The following is a 12,674-nucleotide window of genomic DNA, read 5'->3' on the forward strand; positions in this document are numbered from 1 at the left end:
ATTTATAGCAAGGCCAAAGCATTGTAGTTCAAAGAAGAAAGACAACCAGGAATTGTGAAAGATCAGTGTGCAGTAACTAAATTTTATACCCCACATGCATTATTGCATTACCTGTTCTAAATTTTACTCATGTATGAAGATATGTGGCTTTTAAAAAAACAGAACAACACTGCATCCTTTTCGTTCTACATATCAGAGTCTTTAGGCTGTGCAATTTAATCTCTGGCTAAGCCAGGCTAATACATACTTTATAGACATCATTCACATTTTGTAATAACCTTTAAGAACCTAGATGAATTTACATATCCACAACTTAAATACTTCAGCTATGGCCTGATAATAACATTGCTTAATTTTGTGACATACTATGCAGACACTCTGTCTTCACTGATGAAGATTAATTTATTGTTGCATGCTAAATGCTTTAGCCAAGGCAGACTAGTCTGAATTATTTTCCATTTAAAGCTGCAAAAACTGGCTCACCACATGGTGCACTCATTGTGTGTTGAGCATTGAATGTTTACCTTCAGAAGGTCAGAAATGTAGAAAAAGTAAAGAGAAAAAAGTAAGCTTACTCTGTCCCTACACAGTAGCTTGCTGTACATTTTAAACTTTCGTCCCACAATACACACGCCACATAAACAGTTGGAGCATAATGTAAAAACTATTTTAAAACGCACAAATATCTACATGGGGGTAAGAAAGAAGAAGACACCTTCAGGGTGTTAAACTACCTGAGATGATTGTGGACGCCTCCAGCTGACAGGCACCAGGATGGTGTTGGAATTTGATCCAGAGGAGGTGGAGGAGGTGCTTCGCGTTACAGCCATAGCTCTGGCCTTCCCCTCTCTGCCCCCAGAACCCTGGAGCCCATCAAAGCGACGCCCGATAACTGGTGTCTGTGAGAGAAACACAAAGCGTGTGTCAGAATCTGTTTATGTTAAAGGCATCTGTCCTGTTCTTTTTTGTGCTTTACTTAGCTTCTTTTATGCTTTTTCATACATTTCTATATTGTCTTAATTAACCTCGTAATAACAGGGAGAATTTATATTAAATATAATATAGGAAGTGTAAGTAAGTTGTAAAAATAATAAAGAGCTTAAGAAGGGCTTTGTACTCACCTCAGAGATGTCAAATGTGAAATCCAGGGTTTTGCCTGGCAGAGCCTTAGCTGAACCATCCCACACTCTGCTGACCTCAAGATTGGAAAGATCTCCTTGAGAGTGGATATACGACGGGTGTACTAGACTGGCAGAACGTGAAACTACCAGTTTTAGGATGTTTAAAGCATCCTTCCAGTGTACTGTCTATAAAACAACACATTAAAAAGCATAAATAGAACGCAGGGGACTCTTTAACATAATTTAATTCTATTAAAAATAAAAATAATATAGAGGAATTAACTACAGTGGGACTTACATGGACAAACTTTTCGATTGTTTTCATGACATCACCATTGAACTGTTTGACTTGAACAGCTGTCAGGTCCATGTGACTGAGCAGACAGTAGATGATCTGAAGGAGAGGCAGCTGCATGTTGGGGATGCCCTTATCTAGCAGCTGAGACATGTAGAGGCAGATATTTTAGTAAGTGAAAAGCAACTGCAGAATTCCTGATTAAAAGGAGTGTCACAGTGACTCAGTGTCCTTTCATAAAAATTAAATGCAAAAAACTTCAGCAAAATAGCAGCCGAATGGCATCTTTACTCAGATTTCCGCTTACTTAACCTCCAACTAGTTGAAAAATCTAGGAATAAAATAAAAAAACCTAGGTAAATAATGGATGTTTTGGCAGCTTTTACCTCAGCCATATAGGTGACCATGTTGAGTGTAATATCAGAGAATGCCTCGTGGAGGTAGCGGCAGACCACACTGACCCATGAGAAAGGGTCACGCGTGTAGGATCTGGTCTTATAGAGAGTCATCACATGTGCCAGATGGGACAGCTTTGTGTTCTTCTCCTCCAGACACACCTGAGTAACGTAAAATGTTTTAGAAAGAAAGAGCCAAATACCACAGAGCAATGCCAGAACTGATGCAGCGTTTTATCTGATCCTCCACCAAGTTTGCAGCCAATTTTTATTTTTTCAGACACAAAAAGTGGGATCTTTACTGCTTCATGTCATTTCCAGTAAAATCATCGAGGAAACATACAGTACTGTAGCCAACAACACAAATAAAATAGGCTAAAAGCAGTGAAAATTTAAAATCACCTGTGCAATCCTCTCAGCGCTCTCCTTACAAAACTGTGTTGGATGGCTGAAGTTCTGGACGAGGTGAGGCAACAGACACAACACGTTCAGAGGAAATCCTGCAGACAGACAAGAAGCTGGATTTCAGTTCATAGAATCAAATTAAGTTACATATTTACATGTATGACATAAAAAGACACATAACCCTTTTTCTCACTGTCTCTGATTTAATCAGATCAGGAAACCTAATCTGATTTACAGTTTACGGTTTTAGAGCAGCTCGACAGCTTATTAGAATATTTTTTTTAATTAAGAAGTTTACACACACTAATATTGCCTTTCCTTCACACAATTTGGAAAAGCCCAAATGTTGATTTCATGTTGTTTTTTTTTAAACAAGATTAATTTTGGGAACTAACAATAACGTAAATATGTAAACTTCTGAATTTGGAGAAAGTCTAAAAAGATCTGAAAAACATTTTCTCCTATTGTTCTTACATTTAGAAAATGAAAAATGCAAGACAGAGAGTTGTGCAGTACATCAAATGTACATCTTTAAGTCTGCTGCTATCAACAGAACAATATAAAGATAAAAAAAAGGCTGATTAACATCACTCACCTATAGACTGTGAGCTATCAACAACAGGCACTCGTGACACCGGTGTGAGCTGGCAGAATAGTTGTAAAGTCAGGTCAGATGTCGTCTGGGAGGTAAAACCTTTCAGCAAAAGCTGCTGAATGCCAGAGAACCCACTCCACCTCAACTGAGCCTGCAGCTTTTCCAGTCGTTCACGGTTCTCCGCTCTGTCTAAGGGCACCTGCAAAAGAAGCAGTTTAGCTTTCCTAAGGTAAAACTTTTTTATATACACCATAAGGTTGTAGATAGAGTGAAGAATGTTATAGTCACCCCGCTATGTCTTTTACAGGGATGTTTTATAAGAACATTTTTCTAGCTGACAGTATGATAAAGAATAGCACAAACAGTCATTAAAGAGTGGTTGTATTCTTTTACTTTCACCAGTCACTCTGCCGTAATCTCTGTTCTTATAATTGTATCAACCTTATCTACCTTTGACAGCAGCTTGTGAACAAGTCGGAGAGACATCTGGTATTCAAACTCAAAATCTGACTCCATGAGTGACACAGCTACCCAGAAGACCGTGGCCAGGATTGATGAGGGATGGGAAACGTGTGAAGGGTCTGACAACGCACTAGGATCAATACGATTGGTCGATGATGTGCAGGACCCTGGGGTCCTCGCTACGCGGGACAACAGACCATGACTGTTGCAAGCCTGTCAGTTTAAAAGACACTAGAATTAGGAAGTTGTACTACTGTAGACTTAATTATTGAAGATTGATAAAAAAAAAAATTGTCTGTCTTGCCTGTATACGATCCAGAGTTGCACTGCGGGGAGGATCACTCAACATGTTACCACACTCGCCAAATTTCTTGGGGACAGAATAGGAGCGCTGATGTCGTTGTGATGAGAGACCAGCAAACCCAGGGCCAGGGAAGTTCAGCTGACCTGTGCTCTTTCTGTTCATCAGTTTGTCACTAGTCACAAAGTCTGGTGAGGATGTTCTATAAATAAAACACAACGAAAAAATGAGACCATTTATATTCCCACTGCATTTAATCTCTCTAAGACAGAAGATTGTTTAGCTCAAAATTTGGTTAAATCTTTTGAAATCATAATGTTCACAATAAATATATATGCTTATGTGATTTGGTTAAAAATAAAAATAAAAAAAGGTATAAACTTAAGTTTTCTCTAGTAAAGCGACAATATGGAAAGATTTAAGGGGTATAAATACTTACTAGGGATACAACAGTGTATTAATATGTACCAGAAATTTTGGGTACAGCCCCTTTGGTTCAAAATGCATGTGTATCAAACAAAAGCATTTTTGTTTTGAAGCTGAACACACACAGACAGAGTTATCACAAAAGTCTGATGTTTCAGGAAACTATGCTTAATTTTATTGAGCTACAATAATAATAGAGAAAGAAAGAAGAATCAGACCAAAGGGTTGTGAGCATTTTACAAAACATTGCTTAATTACTGACCAGAAGCAAGTTTAAAATTAATGTAAACAAAGCTTAGGTCCAAATCCTGCCACCCGTAGTAGCAGTCAGCCTAATATCCTAAGCAGCAGCAGACATCCTAGAAGGATTTCCTCTGAGGATAGGGAAAATCCCAACAGCTGAACTTTTAAGGTGCATTCAGGGACCACTCACACACTCGATTGTCTATATATCAAAACAGCTCCAAAGTGATATAAACATTTTTATCCAATCCAAAATAACCATCATAGTCATTAAACACTTTAGGTGGTTTTATTCTGGTACCAATTATCCAAGATTGGCTATATAATTTTCCGCAATTACGTAACTGAAAATAGTTTAAAAAAAATCTCCAATTACATCTTTCCTAGACACTCTTTGAGGATCTAAAATATAACTCAAACAAAAAAGATGTGTTTCTCTTGATCAAATCATACTGAGAAAAGTTACATTACATAATTTTAGTGTACCTTTACACACCTAATATTACATTTGATACTTCTGTGTACTATTCACTGCAGTGCACTGCAGTTAAACATGAAAAATCCTACCTTGTGAGAGCTGCCATGAGATCACTATTCTTCAGACACTCTGCTAGATTCACCACAACAGCCTCCAGCGTCAACAGGACCTCCATCACATAGCCCTGAAACATATAAGCTAAATAAATAACTCAGGTATGTCTCAAACTTGCTTTATGCCTCGAGCCTGAAAACTTTAACTCTCACCTGCACCTCGTCCCCATGTTCTCCCACCACTTCCACAAGGCGTGAGACCAGGTCAGAGACGGCATGGTTGTTGATTGGCTGTTTGAGGGCCCTGAAGATCTGGAAGGATCGCCCAGCGTAGTGACGTGAGGAGCTGCACAGAGCTGTCTGCAATGCCACATCACTCAGCTGCTGCTCCAGGTGGAAATCTGAACAGAAAGATGGATGAACAGATAAAGAAAAACACACATGGAAACTCATTTAAATGTATCAAATATACAATGCTCAAAAGGGTATTTGTCCCTTTCTTTTATTTTTGCTTTTTTGGCATACTTAATTTGCCAAACATTTAAGAGTAAATACTAAACGCAATTCTCAATTAGGAATTAATTCTTTAAAGGAACATAAATTTCCAAACCAACATGACCTTATGTGAGAAAGTAACTTTCTCCCTTGATGAATTATGAATTTATAGCAATTGGCAATATTGTTTGGAAGCCTAGCTCAGCTTCAATAATCACCCCAGGCCTGATTACTGCCTGATCTATGGAATCAAATTACTTAAACAAAACCCGTCTGACAAGATGAAGTTAGCAAAGAGCAAAAAAAAAATCAAGCAAATGCAGGCGTACTTTTGTTAGTTTAACAATGAACCAAATCACAGCCGTAGGTCCATCTCCAAGTGATTTTAATAACCAAAATTAAGGTTTTGGATTAGATTAGTAAAAATTCAGGTGTACATCTAATTGAGCTCTAAACAAGTTGTTCATGTTTCACTGTGAAAAAAATAATTTTCACATAAAACCAGGCTGGTCTGGATGACTATTTACCAGTTATAAATATTATCATTTGAAATCTGATTTTTCTACTTATTCAGGCTATTTGTGACATTAAAATTAGTTTGATCATTTGAAACATTTAGTTGGACAAAAAAAAAACAAATAAACAACTAAACACTTTTCACAGGATTATAGCTCAATATTTGACTCTTAGTAAATAGTAAATATTACAAAAAGTATTTGTAGTTTTAATACCAAGAAAAGCGGTTTCTCACCAGACTTGGACTCCTTGAAGACAGAAACAACATGTCGGAGGAAGTTGGAAAGCTGATCTGTGCTCTTCGAGTTGGGGTTCTTTGGAGTGATGTCCTCGTGTGCCCACAATGGCCCAAAAGCTCTGAGCAAGAACAACACAGTACTCCAGGCACTGTATACCCACCACCAGTAGCACCACACACAAGTTAAACAAGCACTTAAACGTGCACACAGCACACGGCGTACAGAAAGAAAAAAAGATGTTCTTCACACACATCCTCTAAAGCAGTGGTTCTCAAACTTTTTTCAGTGATGTACCCCCTTAAAAATATATTTTTAGTCAAGTACCCCCTGACATGGGCAAAACATTTTTGGAATAAAAAAGAGGTACAGTGCCTTCTTTTTCACTTTATCTGTACTTTCAGAAGCATTGCTGCTACGCTTTAGCCACGTCTCCATAGTTACAGTGTAATCATGATAACGACAGGTCATTGGAGTGCCCTGGGTCCATGGGTCAAACTAACTTGGTGGGGGGGTCCGTTTTATTTTAAAGGATATTGAAACTAAATACTGAATATAAAATTCAGTGCATGAACACACATTTATATTTTATCGAACTTTTTACAAAATAATTTTTCCCAAGACTTATTATGAGGAGCCTACTGATTTTTTAAAGATATTTTGAAAAGCTTCACGTACCCCCTGCAGTACCTCCACGTACCCCCAGGGGTACGCGTACCCCCATTTGAGAACCACTGCTCTAAAGCACCCAAGAACAAGTGTCTCTGTGGCATTACCTCGTGGAGAGGAACTCAATAAGCTTGTTTGTTTTCTCATCCGTCTCATTGGGTGCATTTTCCAGATCTTCAAGGTCATCTGGAGTTACGAGGGGCAAATTTCCAACACTGCCTCCAGTGCTGCCCCCACCCAGACTGGCAGAGGATGAGTTGGAGGTGGAACTGAGTCCCGAGTCCACCACAGGAGACGCCTGCCACTCTCGCAGGAAGTCAGGCGCTTCTAAAGAAATGTGACAACATGGGTTAAAATGTGAGCTAGAAATATTATCCCCTGCAAATAAGTATTGAGAACTGTAAACAGCACAGGAATATCATATTTACTACTTACGTGACTGCTGATACTCTGAGTGGTAGCTGGACTTAATAGTAAGGGTCTTATTGTCTGTGATTTCCCTCGTCAACATCAGCACTGATGCTATTACCTGCAAACACAGAAAGAAATAAAGTTAGCAGTCTTGCTATTGAGAATGCAAATGGATTGTTAACACAGTGCGTTCAGACCTGGAAGTTGTTGTTGCAGGAGAGCGCAATAAGGAGGTGAAGAAGGAGGCGTTTGCTGTGTTCATAAACTTCTGGTCTGTAGTGATCAAGACCTGGAAATACAAATAAACATTAAGTTAGGAAAATCAGGTATATTGCGCAAAATAAGCTGAAAAACACTGCCTAAGTATGTGCCTTGTTTTTAACTGCTGAGTGTTCCATTAATTCCACTTTTATCTCTGTAATTAAGAGCTATGAGCTTTTTAGATGTACTTTGACCTGTATAAATCAGGTCAAAGCAGATCAAAGCTGTGTGTATTGCAGAAACCCACCTAAGAAGAGGGCGTGAAGTAACAGGGGCAGGTGTAAAGCCCAGTCTTCCCTCACGCTGTGGTCCACCACCATTTCAGTCATAAAGATGACAGCAATATTGCACCTAAAGGCCAACAAGAAGAAAGACAAGAATCATGAGGGCAAAATAAATGAACATTTTATTTTTTCTCTTTTCACACACAACGCTCTTACAAAGGTCTCCAACACACCTTGGTAATTCTACTCAATGTGAAAAGGTTATATTCAATTGGACTTTGACTGGACCTTTCTTACAATAATTATTAACATAAATCCTTCTACAGTAACTGGTTGTTTATTTAGTGTCAGATTCGCTCAGCTCCCTCAATCCCGTCCTACCCCCTGGCCCCCTTAAAAAAAGATTTTCCTCACACCTTATAATAATGCACTACTTTGTATTGGTCTATCACAAAAAGTCTAAAATAAACCAAAGGGGTATGAATACCTTTGCAACTTAGTGTAGCTTTCTCTCTTTCATACATGATAGAACAATATAATAGTTGAATCAAAACTGCAAAAAAACCCAAAGACAAACACAAGCCTATTACACTGTCATTTCTGGCACAAAGAGATGTGTGACAGGTTAAACAAGGAAGTAACTTTAGATAGGTGCATTTGTTACTCAGTGAAAACTAATTAAGTATGATGGTCAAAACTGATTATGTGCTTGCTTCATCCTGGAACTTGTTAAGCTTCTCTTTGAACAGGAAACAATTAAACAGGAAAACCAGGTAAGAAGCAAAAGTGAAGGTTATGATTCTCAAGGTTCTCGAAGTTAAACAGTCCCATCTCTTGCATTGTGTTGTAATAAAAATTTTAGGCAAGTGGGAAACAAAACATGGTAAATCCTCCTAAGTATAACTATATAAACAACATCTGGTTTATCTGGTTTCTGTCTAATGCTTCTAGTGTCTGAGTGAGTGACAGACAGGAGTAGAGGTGAAGGAAGGCCATGCCTCTGTTATTACTCCCATCAGCTATATAAGTACAAACAGTTGCTGAACACTGAAAATGCTGACTATAAAGAATTTTTCCGCCACTGCTTTGGAGCCTTCTTTAGTGCAGCACCTACGTATATGTGTCACATCTAGTGCATACACACTTTTTGTGCCACTGGTTTGAAATTCCAATCAACATGTGAATACCTATGCAGAGGTCCTCTGGGAGTAATGGTTTCTGGAAGGTAGTCTACCAGAGGTGCCCAGCAGCCCCCATTAACAGGCATGGGTAATGGCTGAGGCCGGTTGGTCTCCAAAACACCAAGAAGCCATCCAGCGTATGGTGGCAGAGGGTCAGCTGCAAAAAGAAAACATCAAAAATAAAATCAAGGACTCTTCATCCTACTGCACTTGGACTACTGAGAATCATTATTTTTTTCAGTGTTAGATAAAGTCCTGTAAGAGCTACTACAGCTAAAGGCTGTTTATAGATGGGATTATATTTAGAGGCAATGTTTTATTACTTTTTTTTAAAGTAAGTATAAGAAAGAATTCCAGCCAACAATTAGATAAAAAACAAAAAGACATTCTTAATCCATTATAAATCAACTACATGTTATTTTAACTGCAGCTGGAACAGGTTTCCAGGCAACCACCAGAGGCAAAACCTATAAGTTCAGTAGTTTTCTAAAATATAATTGCTTGGAAGATACTGTTAAACCAGATTATCTGATGTATGCTCTTCATGCTAAGCTACTATAAATAAGAACCAAGAAGTTGGAAGGTGATCAGATGATTTTAGGCTTGACAGGTCCTGATTGGCCATCAATTATCTTTGTATGTAAGCAGTGAATGCACCATATTGACTGCTAATAAACATTAAATAGCTATATAAAACCCAATGTAATATGGCAATGTCTTTATATTTCTTTGATTAAAAATCTGAATGGAGGTCATCCAAAACAAACACATGCCAAAGATATTAACCGGGATGAGGCTTCTTTAAGAAGCAAAATATTTGCCAAACATAACAAAAGACAAAGAACTTTGAAAATGTGAGGGAAATTCCCACCAGCTACTTTTGACTCACCCTGGAGAGTTTTACCAGAATAGTAACAACTTGCTTAAAGCTTTAGAGTAGTGTATATTTTAGACTAAAAGGAATAATATTAAGAATACTGTTACATTCTTTTCACATCACCTCCTGCTTTTTTAAGACCAGACACAACGTAGATTCTGGACTTTTTAATAGTCATTGTCATAAGGTAACTCACTCTTTTCATCCTCGTAGGAACCTCCGGAGCTGTTGCTGTAGCGGGATTCCAGCCTGTTGTGAGCCCTCGCCCTCCTGAATGTAGGACATGAAAGGTGGAAATCAGTCTCAAAGTTTCTACATTTTCCTGTCATTTGTGGGGGGGGTTTCTATTTGTAGTAAGATTAGAGTCGCTTTGACTCTCAGTACAGGGAAATGCAACTAACCGCTCTCCATTCTCTCTGACCAGCTTATTTTCATCTGTGTCTGGTAGGTTCTCCTGACCGGCCACCACAGTGTTGCTGCTGGATGTGGTGCCTGCAAATAAAGAATAGGTTTTAGAAATTCAGATCTACAGACTTTCTGTCACATTAAAATAGACAAAATCCAAAAAAAAACATCTGTTCACCTGTCTGTGAAGTCGAGGCTTTGCTGCTGGCAGCGAAGCGATAGAAGGGAGGATTGTCACAGTGCAAAACTACAGGATTGACTGGATCAGTCTGCTGCAACTCAAACAGAAGCTCTTCCATCGTTTGAATTGTGTTGTTTCGACACAAGTAGATCACCACTTTTTTAATCTGAAACACAATAAGAATTGGAAAGACTGTTTAATTTGTTTAGTTCAGTTATAGAGAGAGGGAAGGAATAAAAAGAATAAATGGCTGGATGCAAGAGTATTGCACAAATGAAGGAAGGGCTTGAAGGACAGAGGAAGATATGCATGAAGAAAAAAGAGAAAGAACACAGAGAAGGATACTTGGGGGGAATGAAGGACAGAAGTGAGAGAACAAGGAAGAAAGAAAAGAATGAAAGACATGAGGGAGAAAGAAAGACAGAGATATAGACATAGAGTTGGGAATAAATAGAACATTATAATTACAAATATTTTTTTAACACTTTATTTTCTTCTTCTATATTTATTCAGACTAAATAATTATGAAAACAAAATTCCATATATCTCCATACTTTTCCAAGCTGGACAGGAATCCCTTCAAAAGGTTTCTTCAAGAAACTCAAATAATAGGATTTTATATCTTACTTACATACGGTAACAATGTGGTGTCGCTGCTGACGCCACACAGACTGATAAGGAACTGCAGCGTGATTCGCAGATTGTTGCTCCACCTCTCATTGGACACCAGAGCATTCCAGGCATTCTCAATCTCAGGTCCAGGGACTTCATCTCCATACTGATCAGGTAAACACCAAAAATCTACTTATAACTCGGAAAATTTTGTTGATGAATTGTAAAGGTTTGCGCAAAACAAAGAATCCTCATACCTTAGCGGTCATGAACATGAGGTTGTTGAGTACCAAGGACGTCGCCTGCAAGGACCCCCATCCATTCCCTCTCAGACTGGGGGTCATGCCCTGTGTCTGACTGCGGGTTTCTTCCTCAGGCGTGCAAGGACTTGAAGCTGGGGGCAGTAGCCCCGTATCTACCAGCTCAATGTTACTAAGCCAAGGCAGCAGGTAGGACAGCATGATCTGTCTGCCATTAGGATGTGTAGTGGGGAAACGTTGGCTCACCTCTGCATGGCAAAAACATTATGTCAGAGAATATAATCAGAGTTTCTGCACGTTTCAGTTAGTGAAGATTGTGTTAAAAATACTCTATGCTTTGATAAAAAGGCTAAACAGCTGTGTAAACTGAAGAGTGGACAAAATAAAATCATAAACTTTTGATGTTAAATCTGGACATAATTAATAATGATTCATTTCAGGATGTTAAATGAATTTTAGGGCCAAATATCAAACCCTAAAAATCTTGAAACATTAAGAATTGAAAAATATTCTGTACAAGCAAATAAACAAAAGATAGATAGGTGATGACGTGCTTTCTGGGAACAGACGGAAAATGGCCAAAAAAGTAATTTCAAACAAGAATATGTTGAATAGTTATGGCAGGTTATGAATCAATTGTATTCTTGGCTCCAAATTAGGGAACAACCCAAAGCTGAGGGAGGAAATGCATATCTCCTGAGGGAGTCAACAGTAAAACCATCAAGAAGACCACAGATGTTATTTGTCAGCATTAGGTTTCACAGATAATACTTTTTTTTACTATAAATGTTTGTCTTTTGTCAGAAAAAATTTCCTCTGATGTCCCTGATAGCTTAAATAAAAAAGCAGTTCTCTGCATAGTTGCATCTCTGCATAGGATTTTGCCTTGACTGTCTTGAATGTTGCTGCGCACAAAATTTCCCCATGTGGGACAATGAAGAACTGAACTGTCTGTAACCAGTCTGTTAGGTCTCTAAGGTACTGGTCTCTGATTATATTTCTGCTGACTCCCTTTTTCTCACTGGAAGAATAAAATTGGGGCTTGGACACTTCATAAATATTTATGACTAAGGAGGACATTCTGCTAAGCAATGATATCATTCTAAGTGAAACATTCTCAGCTGCTTTTTGCTAACTTTTTGTCTTGATATTTTTCAGACAAAAAAAATATCAGACCAGCTTATTTAATACTGCTTATTTTTGGATATTGAAATAAATTTCACCCTTCTGAGTTACAAGTCAAAACGACTGAAGAAAATAGCTGTAAAAATGAAAACAGATTCATTTAAAGAGCTAAAACAAAGTTAAGAGGTGTTTCAGACGTCTTCCATACACTTATGTTGTAAGTTAGACACAAATATTCACAGATTGAAAAATAAACTTCATGTCAAGGACACTTTGGCGCTGCTGTTTTGTTATCCACTGCTGCTGCTGAAACATTATAGCACAGCAGGACATGAAGGGATCAGGATAAAAGTTTCAGTTTACACCGGGATCAGTACTTGGGATGCAGCTTTTATTTTTAAATTTTTAAAACATAAACATGTTTTTTTCTGAACTTTTGACTCATTT

General features: G+C 38.2%; 1 protein-coding gene across 7 annotated transcripts in view; it reads right to left on the bottom strand.

The window, feature by feature from the left end:
- LOC102217187 (protein furry homolog) overlaps positions 1 to 12,674 on the bottom strand; it is a 62,345-nt gene that overhangs the window by 10,093 nt on the left and 39,578 nt on the right. For 5 of the 7 annotated variants that reach the window (XM_023342023.1, XM_023342018.1, XM_023342017.1 and 2 more), the window contains exons 33-53: positions 11,100 to 11,350; positions 10,862 to 11,008; positions 10,228 to 10,396; positions 10,046 to 10,136; positions 9,841 to 9,914; positions 8,774 to 8,924; positions 7,610 to 7,713; positions 7,299 to 7,390; positions 7,126 to 7,219; positions 6,798 to 7,017; positions 6,021 to 6,172; positions 4,988 to 5,175; positions 4,811 to 4,905; positions 3,578 to 3,776; positions 3,262 to 3,486; positions 2,812 to 3,010; positions 2,214 to 2,311; positions 1,803 to 1,973; positions 1,420 to 1,560; positions 1,122 to 1,307; positions 735 to 899 (exon numbers count right to left, since the gene is read on the bottom strand). In XM_023342023.1, the coding sequence (XP_023197791.1) occupies positions 735 to 899; positions 1,122 to 1,307; positions 1,420 to 1,560; positions 1,803 to 1,973; positions 2,214 to 2,311; positions 2,812 to 3,010; positions 3,262 to 3,486; positions 3,578 to 3,776; positions 4,811 to 4,905; positions 4,988 to 5,175; positions 6,021 to 6,172; positions 6,798 to 7,017; positions 7,126 to 7,219; positions 7,299 to 7,390; positions 7,610 to 7,713; positions 8,774 to 8,924; positions 9,841 to 9,914; positions 10,046 to 10,136; positions 10,228 to 10,396; positions 10,862 to 11,008; positions 11,100 to 11,350 (3,212 nt within the window). The remainder of the gene's footprint in view (positions 1 to 734; positions 900 to 1,121; positions 1,308 to 1,419; positions 1,561 to 1,802; positions 1,974 to 2,213; positions 2,312 to 2,811; positions 3,011 to 3,261; positions 3,487 to 3,577; positions 3,777 to 4,810; positions 4,906 to 4,987; positions 5,176 to 6,020; positions 6,173 to 6,797; positions 7,018 to 7,125; positions 7,220 to 7,298; positions 7,391 to 7,609; positions 7,714 to 8,773; positions 8,925 to 9,840; positions 9,915 to 10,045; positions 10,137 to 10,227; positions 10,397 to 10,861; positions 11,009 to 11,099; positions 11,351 to 12,674) is intronic. The other 2 variants (XM_023342020.1, XM_023342024.1) reach the window with 1 other exon arrangement.

The sequence above is a fragment of the Xiphophorus maculatus genome, chromosome 11 (assembly GCF_002775205.1).
Source record: "Xiphophorus maculatus strain JP 163 A chromosome 11, X_maculatus-5.0-male, whole genome shotgun sequence".
NCBI classification, from domain to species: domain Eukaryota; kingdom Metazoa; phylum Chordata; class Actinopteri; order Cyprinodontiformes; family Poeciliidae; genus Xiphophorus; species Xiphophorus maculatus.